We start from the raw sequence: 21,043 nt of genomic DNA, 5'->3' as shown, positions 1-21,043 counted from the left end.
TAGTGACGAGACATGATGCTGTTCTGATGCGTCACAGTCTGTCTGTGTTGAGCAGAGGGCCAGCGATAGTGTCTCTATCAACAGTGGGTGTTTTGGCTGCGTGGTGTTATCACTGTCCTTGGGTGATGCGTCAACCCCAAGTCCACTCGGGAGCTGATTTGAGGTCCTGTGGTCATCCGGACAGATGCTAGGTGTGTATGTGCCATTTGGATTGAGGTCAGTGGCACATACAGCTGATGGATGATGGAGGGAGAAGAAGATATTGTCCTTTAGCACCTTTGCACCAAGTTTGTTTGGGTGAAGGCCGTCTGATGTCAACAGTTGTCTTTGGTTCCAGAAGAGATTGAAGTTGTCAATAAAATTCAGTCCTTTCCTGTTACATGCTTTCTGCAGCCATACATTTAGACCAAGCAGCCGTGAAAACATGTTTGTCCCTCTTGCAGGGAGTGGCCCACTGATGAACGGCTGAATTTTCACTCTTTCAACTGTTTCCAAGAGCTCACAGAAATCTCTCTTGAGCAGTTCTGACTGTTCCTTTCGAATATCATTCTTCCCCACATGGATGATAATCCGTTTTGCAGTCTTGTGCTTTTTCAGAATTTCCTTAAGTTCTTTGTTTACATCAGAAACTGTTGCATGAGGGAAGCAGTATGTCATTGTAGATTTGCTCCTAAAATTCCTGATTATTGAATCTCCTACAACTAGTGTTCTTATCTCAGGTGCGATCGGAGCAGAATGCCGCTGTCTAGTCGGCCTTGAGCCTCTGTTCCATGCAGAGTTAGCTGCTGAGTCATGCGATCTCTGTCTGACTGCATTTGGGGATTCTTCACCCATATTACTCAGTACTTCATATCTGTTCTCAAGCTGTATTTGAGTCCGAGCTGTATTTGGGGTAGAGGACGCTAATGCGGCAGCATATGATCTGACCCCACGAGTACCCTTTGGTCTCGCACCTTGTTTATGCCAATGCTCATTTTCAACAGCTTTAATCTGTTTTTCAGTGCTCGAAATAGTGGTAGGAATAGATTTATGGGACTCACCGGCTATTTGCTGTGAGCGTCCACAATGACGCTGCAGTTCTGGTTGGATCGCAAGTAACTTTGTTTCAAGAACTGCAATCTTTTGTAGAAGTTTGTGGCAGTTTGTACAGCAGTGAGAATCTGAATTAATCCGATCCAGAGGCATTTTCACAGCCGTGTTTTCCCGTCTCAGGAATGTGAGCAGCTGATAGCTGGTGGCGGGAGGATTGTTTAGACGATAATTCCCCTCTTGTTAGTAAAGCTATATTCCAGAAAGTTTGTAGAATCGATGCTGATCTTCAAGCTGTGTCGTTTGAGCACTGTGCTGATAGGCTCAAGTTAAAATTAGGGTTTAAGATATAAAAGCAAGTGAGCAGAGAGCGGAGCAGTAGGCAAAGACGTCCGAACAGTAGCGAAGCAGGAAGTGAAGCCCTGAAAAACAGGTGATCCTCAGTCAACATTGGACAACAGGGCCTTCCCTTTCATTAAACCATCAACCACAGACAGAATACCCTCACACCTGTCAGGCCTCCCGGAGAGGGTTAATGAACACTAACAGGGTTTCATGGTCAGATGCATTGAATCTACTTGTTAAGTCTGACGTCACGCATCCTCACACTTTCTTTTTCCAAACGCTCTCTCAAATGCCAACAAATGGGACTAATGCAAATTCAGTGTGCTCTAACACTGTTGGAAGTTGTGATCGTAATGTTTATATCCATGCTTGTTCTCAGATGGTCAGACAGTGATTCAATTTTTGGAAGTTGTTAAAATATGAGAGTCTGGGATGCAGCAAGTCCAAAGAGACTATAGTGAGCAACACTGTGATTTTGTGAAATATGTGTGATATTATGTCTAAACAGTGGGAGTTTCAGCTACTGTGTTTAATCAATTTGATTTAGTAGAAGCTTGAACCTTTTGAAAAATTATTCTATAAGTCACAACTTGACAAGCGGACAGTCATTAGAATATATTGTCTAACCAATAATTATTAAGACACCAGGTATAATAGTTTTTTTTTTATTTACTTGTGGGTATGTATACAACAGGGTAGATCATTTATGTAAGTAAGAATAGTGAAATAAACCGTTTCATATTGGAGCCAAAATGTTTATCTTACAGAGTAGGGCTGCATGATATTGGAAAAATCTAACGTTGCGATTTTTAACATTATTTTATTTATTCTTTCTGCGATTATTTAAAAAAAAAAAATGTTTAATTAATTTTTTAATTAATTAATTTTTATTTATTTATTTATTTTAAAAAAATTGTTTAATTTTTTTATTTTTATTTTTTATAATTTTATTTTTATTTATTTATTTTTTATTTTAATTTTTAATTTTTTTTGTATTTTTTAATATATATTGCGGTATGAATGCAATTTCAGTATATGTGTTGAATAACAATTTGGATCGAATTTATAATTTTTGATTAATTGGGATGATTCTGTAGATGAGTGCATATGCATAAAATATAAGAAACGATCTGCAAGCACAGAAATTCAATAAAGAAAAAAATACAAATTATATAAACAGTGTTTTATTGTTTTCCGAGGAGTCAAACTGTATTCAGGTATACAGTAGTTGAATAATCAAATAAAAATATAATAAAGTACAAATTAAAAGTTAAAAAAAAAATTGTTTTATCAACAATTCAATGGAATTTATCGTTATTAATTTGTCAAAACACTACAATTTTTAGGCCTGAATGCTTTTAAAACCCTCACACAGTCACAGGCCTCAAAAAGCACTTGCGAAATGATAAATTAAAATCCAGACTCAACATCCCGTATAATCGTAATGTGACTTGCGAATATTCACATTGTGATATCGATGCTGAAATGATATATTGTGCAGTCCTAATACAGGGAACTTGGAGCTGCTTACATGACAATGTTTTCTTCCAAAAAACAGGAAACATTGTATGCGTTATGCTTGTTCTTTTGCACGACACAATGGCGTTTTTGGGAGTGAAAATGGATAAGTCTGAAAACAGGTTACAAAGTGGAAGTTTTTGAAATGACGTCATTGTCGTGTCTGTGTGTAAACCAAAAAATTGAGTCATGTCATGTGTGAATATACAACGTTTCAGCGGTTTTGTAGATGGCTAAACATTTTGGAAACATTGTGTAATTGTGAACATTTTTAAAACTCAAGGAAAAAAACTTTGCCATATTTGGCTACATTGCTGTCCTGTAAATGTAGCCCAAAAACCAATAGGAAGTGAAAAATCAGCTGCAGTTAGTTTGTAAAAATTTTGAAGTTCAGGTTTGCATGATCCTGTTTGAAAGCATCCGGAAAGGTTGTTAGTGAGGATTAGAGTGCACTTAGTATTTATAGTTGTGTAAATATTGTCCTACATTAAGTAGTCTTTGAATTATTTTGATTGTAATCTGATGCATACTGTACTTTTCTATCAAAGTTATCTTTCATTATAAAGATGTGTTCTGACACAGTTTAAAGGTATCGTGAAGTGCTTTAAAATGTGCATTTTCTTTTAATTCAATGCTTGAAGTAATCTCAACTGAAAAATGAAGAGGGTCATAGAGTAGCTCCTGCCCTTTTTACAAAACAGCCAATTTCGTTTAGGTTTTATCACAGCTCTGCCAGTGAGAGTGGTTGAGCTCAAGCACATCAAGTGAAAAGCAAATAAGTGACTTGAAGGAGGCGGGGCATTTCGGATACTAGAGAGTATTTGATTGGTCAAGATTTGATGAGAAACTGAAGTATGAGGTGACGTGATAAAAATCTTTACGATTTAAGCGGAAGTGACAAACTGCAGGCTTTGGATGTTTATATTTGTTTTACATCTTCTAAAAGACGAATTTGGTCGCTGGCTGCTTCTCAATGTGTGTTCTTGCCTGTAATTGCGTTTTTGTGTAAAACATCATCAGCCGTCGCCGAAGTACTGTTCCAATTCAAAAGTACACATCTTGCCAAGCACAGATAAAATTCCCGGATGTGTATTTGCTCCGCCCCTTTTGCCACAGATTCATCAAGAGGTGACTTGTGTGAACTTGCGAAGCGCAGGTATCCCTGAATGCATTGCAGCCCAAGCAGCAAAAGCTATTGATGATTTTAAAAATACTCCTCTGTTGTGTCACAAAATTTAAGTTTTAAGGAGTTTTCAGTGGAGAATATAGTTGGTTTAAACTCGAATAAAAGTTTATTCACATAGAGTGCGTCTATGATGATGTGCCTCTGCTTATGCGGACACTGACCCTGATTTTCTAAGTTATACTGAATATACTGTGATTGTTGAAGGTGCCTAAATAATTTTGGGTTTGACTGGACCAGTGCATGCTAATTGTTATTTGTCAGACAAACGGTCTTCACAATGCACTTGCCTGCACATCATTGGTTCAGTTAACGTTATCATTATAATAAGCATCACACATCACTGTTTTTTGTTGGTCCTCAGTGGCTGTTTAAAGGACGGCGCTTTCTCTGCTCTTGCTGGCCAGTGGCAGCACATTAATAATTCGTTGTAGTTTCATTGCGGCATCCAGGCTGACCGTGTTGTGCTGTCAGAATATTAACCAGCCCTCTCACTTCTCCTTGCGTTCTCTTTTTCAGCCCCCCAACGCCCCCCCCCCATCCTCCCACCGGCCATGTGCTGAAAAGGCCTCTGGAGTGTTTTTGTGGCACGTGGCCAGAGCCGGAGTGAATATGCAAAGAATTTCTCCGCTTCTCTCTCTCTCTCTCTCTCTCTCTCTCTCTCTCTCTATCTCTCTCTCTCTCTCTCTCTCTCTCTCTCTCTCTCTCTATCTCTCTCTCTCTCTCTCTCTCTCTCTCTATCTCTCTCTCTCTCTCTCTCTCTCTCTCTCTCTCTCTCTCTCTATCTCTCTCTCTATCTCTCTCTCTCTCTATCTCTCTCTCTCTCTCTCTCTCTCTCTCTTTTTTTCTCATTTGATCAATGTTCTCTCCACTGTCCGCGCGGGAATACGGAGCAAAAGAAGAGCGCTAGACCCAGAGCTAAGCAGCTCGTAATTAATAGAAAGAAATGATGATTTAAGTGGAGTGAGACAGTTCCTCACGTGCTCTCGACACGTTCTGCTAATCAAGAGCTCTGTCGAGATGAGGAGTATCAGAGTGGGTTTTGTTCAGAAAAGATTTCCCAGTATGCTTTGTTCTCAATGAAAAGGAGTGACACAAATTGTGCGACTGATGCTGATCATTTCCTGACATAATGGTGGGAAATTATGATTTAGAAGCTTTTGAAATTTTTTATTATTATTATTATTATTATTATTTGTTTGTGTTCTTTGTTCATATTATACACTGTTAACAATATTTGTAAATCACACAGTATTTAACTGTAATATATCTGTAATATTGATCAAAATATAAAAAATGCTAATTTTCTTATTACGCTGATGATAGTCATATACACAGCTACATCTATCCTTTCACCTGCCTTTTCTCAACTACAGATCGCTTTTAATGTACTTCAACAATTTATCGGAGTTAAAACTAGTTTTAAATGCCGATAAAACAAAACAAATTTTCAAATTCAAAACAAACTAAGCAAAAGCTAGATTCTATTACTGCTACTCATGGTGCAGAGATTGAATTGGTGTCCCAGTACAAATATCTTGGAATTTTAATTGATGATACACTTTCTTTTAGTTCCCACATTCAGCAATTGGTGAAAAATTAAGTGATTTTAGGCTTCTATTTTTAGAATTAAGAACTGCCTTTCTTTTGATGCTAAAAAGAAGCTGGTTGATGCAACATTTATGTCGATATTTGACTACGGTGATGTTATCTATATGCATGCTTCGTCTCAAAGTCTGCATGCATTGGATACTGTTTACCATGGTGCACTCAGATTTATAACTAATTTTAAATACGCAGCACCTTTCGCATTGAATAATCTACAAACAAAGTTTAAGTTTAAAGAATTGATTTCACTAAATGCTTTTAAAAAGAGTATAAATGATTTAGAAATTGAAACACAGACTCATAGATGTTTTGAATAGTTTGTTTGTCAACGTGTGATTTATGTTAACTATTAATTGTTTTTTGTTTGTTGTTAGTTAGACCCATGTGACATGTATACTGCCTAATCTTGGCCAGGACGCTCTTGTAAAAGAGATTTGTAATCTCAATGTGTCTTTCCTGGTAAAATAAAGGTTATAATAATAATAATAATAATAATAATAATAATAATAATAATAATAATAATAATAATAATAATAATAATAATAATTATAATAATAATAATGAGCAGTATTTTACTGTAGGACAGTTTTACAGTATGTTACTGTATTTTAAAGTTCCATTGTGGAAATGACAGTACTTTTTTACAGTAAAGATACAGTACTGTAAATATACAGCAAGATAAATGGTCCTGTAATTATACAGTATTCTTGTTGTAATTGATTTACAGTAAGTTACTGGCAAACTGCTGCTAGTAAGTTACTGTTGATTCTACAGGAAGTTATTAACAGTGTATTTACAGGGGTAGTACACCCAAAAATAAAAATTTCCATTCAATTTATTTACCCTTTGAAGAACTGTCCTCTGGTATGTATATAAAGTAAGTCAATGGATGTTATTTTGAGATTCAGAAAAAAATACATATCCCAAACAAATAAATACCATCAGTGGCTCCTGACGACACACTGAGGTCGTTATGAAGTGAAACAATCACTCGGTGCGACAAACTGAACATTATTTACAATGCGAATGCATCATTATGTAACAAGATGCTCATAGTTCATACTTCAGTGCATATGCTCAGAGCTATTTGCTCAGGCTGTGAATATAAACGGTTAATACAGTTGTAAAAATGTGATTGCTTGGCTTCTTAAATTAAGTGGAATTTTTCATTTATCCCTTTACCTCTTTTTAAGTTTGAAGTCATGTAGATTCAATTTTGTTCTGCATTTTTGTTGTTGTTATTATTTAAAACCCTTATGTTGTTGTTATTATTGTTTAATTATTAATAATAATAATTTTTTATATTTAACTGTTGTAGCCAAATGGACCCCCCCACACACACTTTTGAAATGATATAAATTATACCATTCTTTCTACCCTATCATTATTAATTTAAGATCTGTTTATTATCATTATTGAGATTATTATTGAAATTATCTGCTGCAGTGTTCACTTTTTGTGATTTTAAAACATTTAAATATATCTGTACATGTTTTATGAGTAATAATGCAGAAGACAAAAAAAAATTGTCTCACAACTGATTTGTGGAATTTACTACTTTTTTATAACTTTTACGTAAATTTATTAATCAATCTAATATTTGGTTTGGTGGGCTACAAGGTGTTTAGGAAGTTTAACATTACCATCAGTGTTTATCTTCTGAATGTGTTCATATTATGGCTGTACGATATTCGAAAAATCTGACATTGCGAAATTTTGTATTTCTGCGATATTTATTGTGATATGAAAATAATAATTTCACCAGATGACTTGGCTAGCTAAATTTGGAAAGAACTCATTATTTTACATTGATTAGGATGCTTTCATAGGCTAGATAATCTGCATAAATTTATTATTATTTTTTTTTTTGTTCAACTGTATTTAAGTATGAGTTGAATAATCAGTTGCAAGCAAATAAAACTGCATAGTTCCCATTATATAAAAGTTAAATGCAGTACATTTTCATTCATTTATTTATTTTCTTTTCGGCTTAGTCCCTTTATTAATCCGAGGTCGCCACAGCGGAATGAACCGCCAACTTATCCAGCACATGTTTAATGCAGCGGATGACCTTCCAGCCGCAACCCATCTCTGGGAAACATCCATACACTCTCATTCACACTCACACACCACGGACAATTTAGCCTACCCAATTCACCTGTACCACATGTCTTTGGACTGTGGAGCAAACCGGAGCACCCGGAGGAAACCCACGCGAATGCAGGGAGAACATGCAAACTCCACACAGAAACGCCAACTGACCCAGCCGAGGCTCGAACCAGCGATCTTCTTGCTGTGAGGCGACAGCACTACCTACTGCGCCTCTGCATCGCCCCGCAATACATTTTCATTATTATAATTTCTTGTACACAAAAGATTGAAATGATGCTGACATGATTTTGTGCAGCCCTAGATATCAGTTTCCACATATATAAAAATAAAAACCCTCTATGAAGTCTATATAGAACTGAGATTGTGTAATTCAAAAGTCAATTACTATCAGAATCAATTACACACTCTATAGGACCTGAGAACAAATGGTAAATGGGAATATGGTCGTATTTCACTGAGGATTTTTTTTTTTCTTTTCGATGGCTCTAAAATGCTCAGGCTGCAGTCTTGCTAAAACCCCCTCAAGCGGACTTTTTGGCTGACTTCAGAGTCTGGGCTGACTTGAAGAGCCGTGCAGCGCACAGCGTGATTAACTACAGTTTGCCCGTTAAAGCCGTAGAGTTGTTGAATGACTTGATATGCTACGTTTTTTTCGCTCTTTACAGAGAAGACTGGATATAACAGCTCAACCTGGAGAGTGAAGTGCACATTGTAATGCTTTTTTTAAATCAAGATCGACTTGACTGACTATTCATCATATAAACACTAGGCTAGAGGATGAATGTATCAGTTGCTTTAATATGAATGACAAAGATGAGCCATCAAACTGACTTAACATCTCGATATCGAAGAGATTGAGGATTGACTGATTTATTGCCGAGTGATTAATCAAAGGCAATTAATATGCACAGTTTATCAAGGAAATTTCAAGCATGTGCGTTCAGATGGAGCAGCATTTGCTACACTGAGTTGTAATGCATCGACAAGCTATGCAAAATTATATTCTAAATAAAAATCTATTTAATGGGACAAAAATGACCTCGAGGTAATTGTTCTGTGATTAATGACAGCTCTTTGAATGAACTAAATGCTGCATGTGGAATTGCGACATACACTAGTATTATTTTTACTCCAAAATCCCCTAATAACTGTAGTTGAGTGTTGTAAATAAGTCCTTGTGTGAGATGAATGCATAGTCGTGTGATTTATTAGTCTCGCTGAATCAGTGAAAGGACTTAAATTTTATGTTTATAATGCAACTCTATGAGGATTTCCTGTTTTTGTTTGTTTTCTTTTTCTTCGTGGGTGCATGGAGATGTGGATGTCAATTGCAGCTTTGCTCATTTGTGTCTGAATTTTTAACTTCAATTAATCGTCCAGCCCTACTTGTATGATGAACGTAGGTCCATATCTAGGGGACCCAGGTAGTTATCGATATATAATCAAAGGAAGAATGCAAATAACAGGATGATTTTTATGATGTTCGATCAAGTTGCTTTTTTTTTTTTTTTTTGGTCAGATCACCAAAGCAAACTTTTTGTGGCATTGGTTTTGGCTCCTAAACAACTTAGAGCAGGTGTGCCCAATCCCGTAATCTACCTTCCTGCAGAGTTCAGCTCCAACTCTGAAAACTCTGCAAACACATCTAAACCAACCAAGTAGGATCTGAGGGAGAAATAAAAGACATGCGTGTTTGATCACAGTTGCAACTGCACTCTGCAGGAAGGTAGATCTCCAGGAACAGGATTGAGGACCCCTCCTTAAGATGTGGTCACACTGCACTTTTTGCCCCATAGACTTCCATTCATGCTAGAGTTGGGTCGATAGACGATGCCATCGTCCATCACTGCCATTCAGTGTCTGTTCGTGGTAAATAGAAAATAATGTAAAGATGTGGTGTGCAACAGGCTGGAGATGGCTCGAGTTTGCAAGATGTTTATGAAACTCTTTCTATCCGCCCATCATTGTTGTATTTTTGGGCTTATAGCTGAGCAAAATGACCACACCTCCTGCAACACAGCAGTGTTGGAGTATTAAAAAAAAAACTGTGTACTGGCACTCAACATTTTCTCTTAAACAAAAGACAAAAATAACTTGATTTAAAGTATATCTGGCCCTTTAATGCGAACTCTAAGGTCTAATGTCAATACAGTTTGCAATCGTCTCTGGAGATTGTATAGCGGGTATTAGGACAGGCTAAGGTCGCATGTGTGTACTGCTGGCTTCTGCTTTGTAATTAAGGTCCTGCAACCCGTAGGGATTTAATTAAGACAACTGCTGCCAGATCAGTGAGCATTATTGTCAAATGTGCCTAGAATCGCACTGTCTGGTCTCAGTGTGATAAGAATGTTTCACATTTGTCCTCTATGTGACACTTGAATAAGCTACGGATCAGTGTCCTCATTTTAATTAAGTAGTTTGAACAAGCAGCAAAAATGTTTTTTTGAGTGCAGACAAGGTAACATTTTGGATGTCCTCTGATATATCCCTTTAAAGGCCCCATGACGTGCTTTAAAATATGCATTTTTATACAATGTTTGATGTAATCTCAACCAAAACACGAAGAGAGGGTGGGACAGTGTAGCTCCACCCTTTTTTAAAAATCAGCCAATAGCTTTTTGTTTTTACCACTCTGCCAGTGAGAACGATTGAGCTGAATGAAATGCCAAAATGAGAAGTGTTTTTGAGGGGGTGGGGCATGTCAGATACTAGAGAGCATTTGATTGGTTATGATGTGATGAGAAACTGTAGTTTGACGTGAAAAAAAAATCATTGCTCGGTAGGCGACAAACTACAAGCTTTACATGTTTAAATCAGTTTTATATCTTCTAAACGCAAATTTTGTCACTGTTTTGGAGCACACTAGCTTATTTCTTAACTATACTGATACTAACATCTAAAAAACTTTATTATAATTTCATGGGACCTTTAATGGGTAACTAATGAAAAGCTATTGGCTTGCTATCCCTTTTTAATGCACTTTAATACACTGTAAAAAAAAATCTATGATAAACTAGTCCTGACAATATATGTTTTTAGGTCATTATAACTTTAGGTCATTTTAACTTTATAAAATAAGTTAATTATGTTTTAACTTAATGTTTTGAGTTATGCAAGCTGTTTAAAGTCAGTTTAACATACAATTTCAATAAGGTAAGGTTAATTTGATTCAGCTTAAAAATTTAAGGCAACCAGGTTTTTTTTTTTTGTTTTTTTTATACAATGTAGCATTAATTCATATGTGAATATAGTCCGATTGATTGTTTTTTTATTTTTATTTATTTTTTTATACAATGTAGCATTAATTCATATGTGAATATAGTCCAGTTGATTGTTTTTTTTTTTTTTTTTTTAACAGAACAAGCAGTTAAAAAATACAGTACACTTTTTCAGTGTTTTATTTAATAAATAGGTCAAAAAAATGCTCTAAATACCTAGCAGAACACTATTTAGCAGTGAATGTTTTAGGAAAAACGTTCAGATCCGATCACGTGATCAGAAATCGGGCCCGGTCACGCGCTTTCGGACTTGATCAGAATCTAATGTTATCTCTCGATCAGGACTCGTATATTTATGCAATTTATAGTTGTGCTATGGCACAGAGTTAGACCTCTTTCTTGACTTCACACAGAAACAGCAACACGTGTGGCATGACATCACTTTGTTGCAGAGATACTATTGGTTAAATGCTGGTAAAGTAAGGCAAGGCAAGTTTATTTATAAAGCACATTTCATACACCGTGGCAATTCAGAGTGCTTTACATAAACAGGAATAAAAGAGACAAGTATAAATAAAATAAAAACAATTAATATAAAAACAGATGAAAGCACCATTTTTTCCTATTTCAAAACAGTGTATCATATTTTCTCATTTTACTCTGGAACTTCCCTGTTCTGGTGATCACTTTTTCTTGGGATTGCAAGAGGTGAAGAATTTATGTTATTTATTACTAGATTGTTCAAGCTATTTCACAGAAGTGCTCTGTTTGTTAACAGAGTTGTTGAATGTTAAATAAAGGTGAATTAAATAAAAAATAAGTACCATCCTGGATCTGTTTCTTTGGTCTTCTTTATTCTTTTTTTTTAATGTATTATAGAAGTATCGGATCGGGTTACGGTATCAGTAGATACTCAAAATCAAATGAAAAAACTGATTGGGACATCCCTAATTTTAAGTTCTAAAAATATTCTACTTTTTTAGTCAAATAAACAGAGCATTGGTTGAGAGGTCTTTTAGAAAAACTTTCAAAAATTTTCTGACCTCATGCCTTTGAATGGTAGTAACTGATCTCTCAAAAGCATAGCTGAATCAAGTCCACATTTCTTAGTCGATTCCTGCCTGGTTGAAGCATGCTGTTCTGCTTTTTTTTTTTTTTTTGCTCAGCAGCACCAGGTTTTCTGCCTCATGACTGATAGCCTGAAGAGGTGGAAAGTATGCAGTGATTTCGCTCTCTTTTTTTGGCTCTCTTGGAAGTAGCCTGGGCTCACACTGATGAGCTCAACAATCCAGATCACTTAAAGTTCCAGCTTTGAGTGGAATGTGGAGACCCGTACCGCACGCGTCCAGATCTCTGACTCCAGAGTGAAAAATGGGGAGCAGGGGGTTAAGGCAGCTTAAAGGGGAGCATGACTCATCACACGCTGATTGCCATGTTTGGTACCGGAGCGGCTCACTCTCACCTCCATGTGGACTTGATTACCTCAGTCAAAGAAGCGGGAGAGAAAGACTCGAACACATCCCCATGCTCCAAGGGGTATTAATGAGAACATTATTTCGGTTTGTTTCAGAGTTTATTTTGGGGAGATGACCGCTCTGCTTTTGTTTTAGTTGTAACATAAACATAGAAAATTATTTGCTTGTGTGTGTGTGTGTGTGTGTGTGTGTGTGTGTACTCATTTAACTTAAAAAAAAAAAAATCACTTTTTTGATTTACAATATTGGTTCAATTGTTAATTAGTCAGCTAGTTTAGTTAGTTTGTCAATTGGTTTTTTGGTTTGGCATTTAGTTAAATGAAGTTATTTATTAAATGGTCTAAATCTTTCTTTGCACTGTAAAAAAATCGGACAAAAAGACAACAATAGTTTTTTTTCTTCATTTTTTTACTTATTTTCAGACTTTTCTTTCCTATTTTTTTCTAATTTATGCGAAGCTTGACTTAATTAGTTTAGTAAGTTTGATAACTGTAAGGTGAGATGACTATATAATTTAATAAAAAATTTTTTTTCTTTTTTGGCAGTGTGTTCTGGCTCATCCACAATAAAAAAAAAATAAATAAAAAAAAAAAAAACTTCCAAAAGGCTATTTTTTTTAACATTTGACTTTCAATTGGTACCTAACCTTTGAGCAATGCCGATTGCTTATTTAAATATTTCTGATTGGCCATTTGTGTTTATGTGCTCAACAGAAACGACTGTGATTGGCTAATCAGCAGTGTTTAAATAGCGCTCCATGGCGCTCAAATGTTAGTGGGAAATTGACATTTTTTACATTTCAATATCGTAACAACCCTACTTTCAACCTCAAAAAAACATTTTGTGGTGTGAAAAGGTTCTACGGATGCCAATAAAGAACCTTTTATTTTTCAGGTTATCATTAGTTATGGCGGCTTGAGAAAGCCAACATACTGTTATACTACATAAACGTATTCTTCTTCTTCTGAGACAAATTTCTATATGCATCTCCTCCTAGACCAGTCCTACTACAACCACCAAGCCTCCTGACTCGGATTGTTATATCTTTTCCAACTGATCTGACTTATGGTTTTCCAAAAACTGACCCGGAAAATTTGGAAAAGTTCCATTGACTTAACATTGGACCAAACCTTATGACCTCATAACTTTCCGTCACACTGTCATACTGATTTAAGGTTGGGCTCATTTAACTCTGACTGCCAATCACTGATGACCTTTCAACTTACTAGCCCCACCCCAGCAACATCTTACAGCACCTTAGCAACTGTCCCATTGACTTTTTTTTATTGTACAATTTTTTTTACATTGGACAAACTAACAACATACCAAATCATACTAATAACATACCACATACCATAGCACGATGGGTATGGGCCGATGGAGCGAATTTGGCCAGGGTACCAGGGTTACACCCTTACTTTTATAAGAAGTGCCATGGGATTTCTAACGACCACAGAGATTCAGGACCTCAGTTTAACGCCTCATTCAAAAGACAGGGTAAATGTTTGGGATTGATGTTTACTAACTAGTGACCTCTCATTTAGAGCATTTAGTTCAAAAAGCTAGCGATGTTTTCTGTCTCTTTTTCAGATATGGAGCATTTAAACTAGAAAATGTGTTGGGATATGTGATCACCACCTTGTAGACACCAGTGTTTATTCATGAGTGTCTCTTTGTGTCAGATGTTTCCTTTTAAGGAGACGTTGTTCTGGAAATGTGTTAAGTACAGTGCTAAGGAATCGACTGCACAATCAATGCTGCGTATCAGTTTTGTGGTCCAGAGCAATCAATATGCTAATGTGAAAGTGGTCGGTGAATATTGTGTCCAGAGTTATCTGGAAAAAATGCTCCTTTAAGGTCAACAAATGAATTTTGGGTCATGGTCAGATTGGTATTTGCAGTATTATTAAGCTCATAATGATATAATGTGATGTTTGATGCTCTTTTAAGGTCAACAAATAGATTTTGGGTCATGGTCATGTTGGAATTTGCAGTACTTTTAAGCTCATAATGATATAATGTGATGTTTGTGTTAATATAGAATTGAGTTGATGGTCAGTTACAAGTGTGTGTGTGTGTGTGTGTGTGTGTGTGTGTGTGTGTGTGTGTGTGTGTGTTTGTGTATTTCAGTTATTTTGCAACACCTTTAGAATATGGCACATTGAATTTAAAATTTAAGTAGAACTTTACCTGGTTATGATTGTAGTGTAAAGCTTTTGTTCTAATGAAAAATTCATCAAGAAAAAGGAAAAACAAAAGTTAAACGGTTTATAAAGAATTTAGTTTTGTATATAATCCTCAAGATGTTCACTTGTTTAATAGATATTTTTGGTTGTATCTCTTGCTTCATTAGATGCATTCGATATATAATGTTGTTGTGATGTAAAGTTAATTGTACCATGGTATGAGATTCCATCATCCTGTTCACCCATATTATTGACCCAGATGTTAGGCCTCATCTTTGTCCCTGACTTTTTTTTTTCTCTCTCCCCTGTCCCGAACATTTTCAACATGATATTAAAAGATTTAGGGATTATAGTCTCAGCGTCACTGAAGCGCTAGATCCAGCTTTTGCCAGCTGAAATCTGCTGGTAAACGGAGTGACAGAACTGAGAGTGACCTGGGCTTGTTACTTTGACCAGGTCAAGAATCCATGCATGACAAATTTTTATTAATTTTTTACTCCCTGTTGTTTTGAAGGATGTCTCCTGTATCTTGATAATTTAGCTTGATTTCAACCTTGGTATATTGTGTTTGGGTTTTTACAAATGCATTTAATTGGTCATTTTGATTACTGTTTTAACTAGATGTCAATTTAAAAATAAGAAATCTAAATGTGTTTGTTGTTTATTTAGAGTGAAAGTTAACCCTGAAATTGAAATTGTAGCATTGTTCAATCTACATGAGTCAACATTTCAAATAGTTCAAAAAAGAATGCTCATTTCGGTTAATTTTCCCCACGGACAACCTCTGCTCGTTAATCGAACATTAATGATTAACTGGTCAGATTCATTTTAAATTATTGTTTAATAAAATAAACAATTGACAGGTCTATTTTGTTTCTATCACATTAAATGTTGCATTTTTAAAACACTGATGTATTTTAACATGTGAACAACAGCATGCAGAACATCAGAACAACAGCACATCTTCAAGCACCAAATAAACTAAAGAAAAACATGAAGGACGCCCCAAAACGCTTGCGGCCGATAGTAAACCATTCAAAACATGCCACTCTTAACGCAAAAAGCTCGTTCGCTGTGATCGGCCTCTTATGCAGCCAAACTTTAAAAAATATATTTAATAATATTTTTTAATCATTTATCTGATACCATTAATCGGTTAAAAACTCACCTTTTCGGTTAACTGTAAATCGGTTATTATGAGCATCCCTAGTTCAAAACCTTTTATCAAAGTTATCCTAAAACAACTGAACAACCCCTGTTATTGTTTTCAGACAATTATGAAAATCATTTTTAATCCACTTCAAATGTAGACTATTTAATTTCGAAAATGAATGAATTAAATCAGAATGAAATCAGAACGTCATGATTTTAATAATAGTATAATTTATATTTAGAGTGCACTGTTTCTTTAACAGCTCATTTACATTAAAATAAATAAACATTTTAATTAATATTTAAGTGGTCTTTTAATCACCTAATTCCATGTAACTGTATCTCTTTATTTTATATAGTATTGCTTTATGAAGCAGAAAGGAAAGTGCATGTGAAAGTGATGTCCAGCGGCTACTTGGGTTGTATAGAGATCAGAATGCTGATGGCCAGAGGCTGCTGTAGTATTTCCAGAGAAACTGGATGTACAGCTGTATAGTCAGCACTTTGTCAACAACTAGACACAAGTTTGGCAGATGCTACAAGAATGGCACGGCCTTATGAGTGTGTTTCATCAGAATTGCCCAGTGTTTATTTTCTGTCACAGACTGAACTGTTACAGTACTCTGATAGATAGATTTATCATCTACCCTATAAACCTCATGTTGTCTTGTCATCTGTGATTGGCTGATTGTCAACATTTCCTAGCCCAATGAAGAAAACTGCGTTTCTCAGATGGCTTAACCTTCACATTGTTGTAGCAACAGCGTGTAACTAGCAAACAGAGAACCACAGAGGTTTTTATTTGAGAATTCCGATCAAACCCTGCCAGAGATGCATGCTTAAGTTTATTGTATTGCTCGTCAGTTCCTCAAATGCAGCATGAAGGCCCTAGCTGCGGCTGCTACTATGGGATTACTCCCAAGCTTGACTTGCTGTGTGAAAAACCACCAAAAACTCTCAACTGTTCCAAAATAGAGGTGGAGAAACTGACTTTTGCTGTCCAGCTGAATGTTTCGACCAAGTCCAAGATAGTCTGAGAACAGCAAAAGTTTTGTTCCCTTTCCAATCCCCTCCAAGTGTAGCAGTCCCATCTCTTGAGATGGACAGACAAGGCCAAGTCGCCATAGAAACCAGTTCAACAAATGGCCAGGATTCAAAGGTTAGTTTGGAGAGAGATACAGGGTTGTCTGTATTTTAAAGGGATCTGTTTAATAATGGCTCTCTGTTGGGATGCCGGCTCATTCAGACTTTCAGTTTGGTTTCGGTGGCCTGTGCGTTCTCTTTCGAGGATTGGATTTCACCACAGAGCTTCTCTCCATGGTAACTTTAGAAAAGCCTCCGTGGACTGAAGTACTAACCCCTTGTCTGCCAGTTACATCACAGACTTGTACTGAGCTGTTTACTTGTGTGGAAATTGACCTCAAGAGTTGAGTTCAGAGCATTTAGCCTCTTGTTCCTTGCCACTCGGTACATTTGAAAACCCAGGTGAGAACTGTGTACTGCTATAAATTGAATTGAGAATTACTTGTAACTTCCATCTCTGGTTCTTAAATTTGGATAAAGGTAATGTGTAGTGTGTTGGACAATTGCAATAGGAATTTGAGTGTGAAGTAGCATTAAACGGTACTGAAATCATAAAAATCATAGCAGTTCATTGAAGCAAATTCATTTATTGACTCGAGAGAACAGCGATTGCAAAGACTAAATTTGAATGTGGCCTGAATGAGTGGACGGGTGAACAGAACTATGTACGGATGGACAAAGTTGAATAGATTGAATGATAAATAGAGGAAATTATGGATGGACAGATAAAATGAACTATGAGTGGATGGATTAAATGATGAACAGAACCATGAATGGATGGATTAAATGATGAACAGAACTATGGATGGATGTGTGATCATTACTATGATTGGATGGATGGATTAAATGATGAACAGAACTATGAATGGTTGGATGAATGGGATGAAGGTTGGATGGGCAGAGTAATGGATTAATGGACAAAGTTTTATAGGAGGATAGATGGATGGTAAGATGAATGGAATGATGTATGGATTGGCTGAACGATGGAGGCATGAACAAAGTTTGATGGATTGTGGATAGAATGACAAAATGAAAAAAAATGATGGAGGGACAGAGCAATGGATGACTAAAAGGATGGATAGAGAGAACGGTGGTTGGATAGATCAATGGTAATTGGATTGATTTTAGATGAATAATTGATGCATAGATGGATGGATGAGTTGATGGGTGAACAGAACTATAAATGGACGGATGGACAAAGTTTAATGGATGAATGATAAATGGAAGAACTGAATGGATGGATGGTTTAAATGATGAAAAGGACTATGAATAGATGGATAAATTGAATGATGAACAGAACCACGGAAGGATGAATGATCTGTACTATAATTGCAGGGATGGATTAAATGATGAACATTATTATGAATGGATGGATGGATTAAATGATGTGCAAAACTATGAATGGTTGGATGGATGGGATAATGGTTGGATGGGCAAAGTTTTATGGTAGGATAGATGGATGGTTAGATGACTGGAATGATGGATGCATTGGCTGAATGATAGAGGGATGGACAAAGTTTGGATGATGGGTAGATAGAATGATAAATGGAAGAATTGATGAATGGACAACAATAGATGGACAGAAGGATGGATAGAGAGAACTTTGAATGGGTTGATATCAGATGAATAATTGGATGGATAATTATTAGGTGTAAAGAAGGACAGAACAATAGACAGGTGTGCACATGGATAGAAGCAATTGATGGATGGCTGGATATACAATGAAACATTGGTCTGCATTAAAACTTTCAGATATAATTTTGTTTCGAAAGTTGTGAATTGTGAAATTGACAAACCATTTTTTAAAATTTTGGGATTCTTTAGACATCAGGAGCTGAAATAAGGACTATAAAACATGAAGATCCTACACTTGTCTAACCAAATACTCCAGAATAGCACTTTCGTTTTTAAAGCCTGTGGTTTGCAGCCCTATCAAAACCATCACGGAAGCATAGCTTTTTAACTACCACTCATCATTCATCCCTGTTAGACTTCATATATCATCCCATCTGGGTTTGATTTAATGGACAATAAATGAACTGTCACTGCTCCACTACCCCAGTTGGGAAATGAATGAGAGACATGGAACGAATAAGAAAAAAGAAATCAGTGAGCCTATGACACCCTTCAGTCAGCAGGTTTATTTTGGGGAGAGGGGACATTCTTGAGGGGACTGCCCAGCCGGCCAGATTTAGCCCAGAGGGGAGGGGTCCTAACAGTGAACCTTGTCCCAGCCTGGTCTCGAAGTCCCATAGACCCGTCTGGCGGCTGACAGCTTCCAGGACACCTCGGGCTCTGAGGAATCTGGACATTTTGGAGAAGAACAGGAGTAGACAGGCTCCTTGCGGTTGGACGTTTGGAACACGCAGCAATGACACATGATGTGTAAGTCTCAAAGAAAGTGACCTGAGAGATCCGGACATGTAGAGGGTATTTCTGTATCATGAACATATGGAAAACTAATCATGCTTGATGTCTTTCCTGATAACTCATCTTGGTGTTCTGTGAAGTCTTGGCGAAAATAGAGACGATAAACTTGTACCCTTTTGGCTTGTGCTGCTGAAGTTAAAGTTGTTTGCGTTTATTGGAGAATTAATATTAAACTCCACCACTTCATTTTAGGATGAATGGTGATCAATGCATTTATTTTGAGACCAGCGATGAGGAAGGTGTACTGTGCTTACTGTAGTCTATACATGTAGTATATGCATCATTAGTGACAAACTAAGAAAAACAAAGTATAACATTTATTATTCTAATTAAATATATATAATGCAAGTCAGTTAAATAAATAATTTTCTTTAAATAAGGTTAAAGAAAACAGTATCTCAGTTATAAGATTATAAAGATCACTTATAGGGCTGGGCCAATAAAATATATTATATAGAATCGCGATAAAATTTCTTTTTTAATAACAATCATAGACTCTGGACATTTTTAAGATCTTAGATCTAAGAGCGAAAATGTTATGCCAAAATGAAAATGTTGTATATATTTGATGGACCCTCTAATTTTTGTTGCTTCAGTCATTGTTGGGATACTCCTTTAAATCTGGAGGTAACAACTTATATCGAAATAAATAGCGTTATTGTTCAATATGGGAAATATTGATTGAGATTGCATTTTTGCCCTATTGCCAAGCCTTAATCACTTATAAGATTGTTATAAGATATGCTTTAAAGACGTTGCTTTAAAATAACGATAACACTTTTACAATAAGGTTTCATGAATGCGTTTACTAACATGAACTAATTACGAGCAATACTTGTACAGCATTTATTGATCATAGTTCAGCATTTACTAATGCATTGTTAACATCCAAATTCATGCTGGTTAACATTAGTTAATGCATTGAACTAACAATGAACAATTGTAATTTCAATAACTAACATAAACAAAAACTGTAATCAATGTAATGTTCATGTTAGTAAATGAATAAAATAACATTTAACTAATACATCCTTATTGTAAATAGGGATGCAACGATTATCCGATTTCACTATTATCCGCGATTAATTCGTCACGGTTAATTAATTGTAGTTGCTTTTCAACACCATGTTTCTGTTGCACGGAATGAAAATGCTGCAAATAAACAAAGTTATGCCAACTGTGCGCTAGTTCTGAGTTTATGCACCGAGGCTAATACGCCTGCACACTGGATTAACTATGGCTTAAACACCTAGCAGTTGCGGGCCATTGTCATATTGTCTTTTCCGCACAAATTCCTTCAAGGCACTCCCAGTTGAAAACATCTTACGCAGTAGTGGCTTTCTGTGCAATGTAAACAAAAGATGTGTTAAACTAATTATTGGATATTTATTTAGAGTAGGGGTACCATGTTTTTATATTATTTATTTTATATAAACGCCAAATGTGAAATATCAGATGTCTCTGTGAGTGTATGCTGCAAATGAAATTTCTCTACGAGACAAAGTTAACTATTACAAATTCATTTACAAATAAATACTTTGCTAATATATATTTTATATTTACTACAGACAAATATTATTATTTATTTATTTATATATATATATATAAATATAACTATATATAATATAACTAAATAAGGTGAATGACAGAGGGATGGCGCCGGTGTTTGTGGCTTGCCGTCGATCTCATAGTTTACTTTTAAGT

The 21,043-nt window shown here is 36.0% G+C and overlaps 1 protein-coding gene across 7 annotated transcripts in view; it reads left to right on the top strand.

The window, feature by feature from the left end:
• Nucleotides 1-21,043, top strand: part of enah (ENAH actin regulator) — a 183,366-nt gene that overhangs the window by 23,229 nt on the left and 139,094 nt on the right. For 2 of the 7 annotated variants that reach the window (XM_056481603.1, XM_056481602.1), the window contains exon 1: nt 19,143-19,294. The exons of 1 other annotated variant lie outside the window; for it this stretch is intronic. In XM_056481603.1, the coding sequence (XP_056337578.1) occupies nt 19,281-19,294 (14 nt within the window). In that variant the 5' untranslated portion in view covers nt 19,143-19,280. Of the gene's footprint in view, nt 1-19,133; nt 19,295-21,043 lie in introns of those variants that run through there. 4 more of the 7 variants (XM_056481596.1, XM_056481598.1, XM_056481600.1 and 1 more) reach the window with 4 other exon arrangements.

The sequence above is a fragment of the Danio aesculapii genome, chromosome 20, assembly GCF_903798145.1.
Source record: "Danio aesculapii chromosome 20, fDanAes4.1, whole genome shotgun sequence".
NCBI lineage: Eukaryota > Metazoa > Chordata > Actinopteri > Cypriniformes > Danionidae > Danio > Danio aesculapii.
The sequence above is the reverse complement of the archived record's forward strand: the minus strand, read 5'-3'. Positions and strand labels throughout refer to the sequence as shown.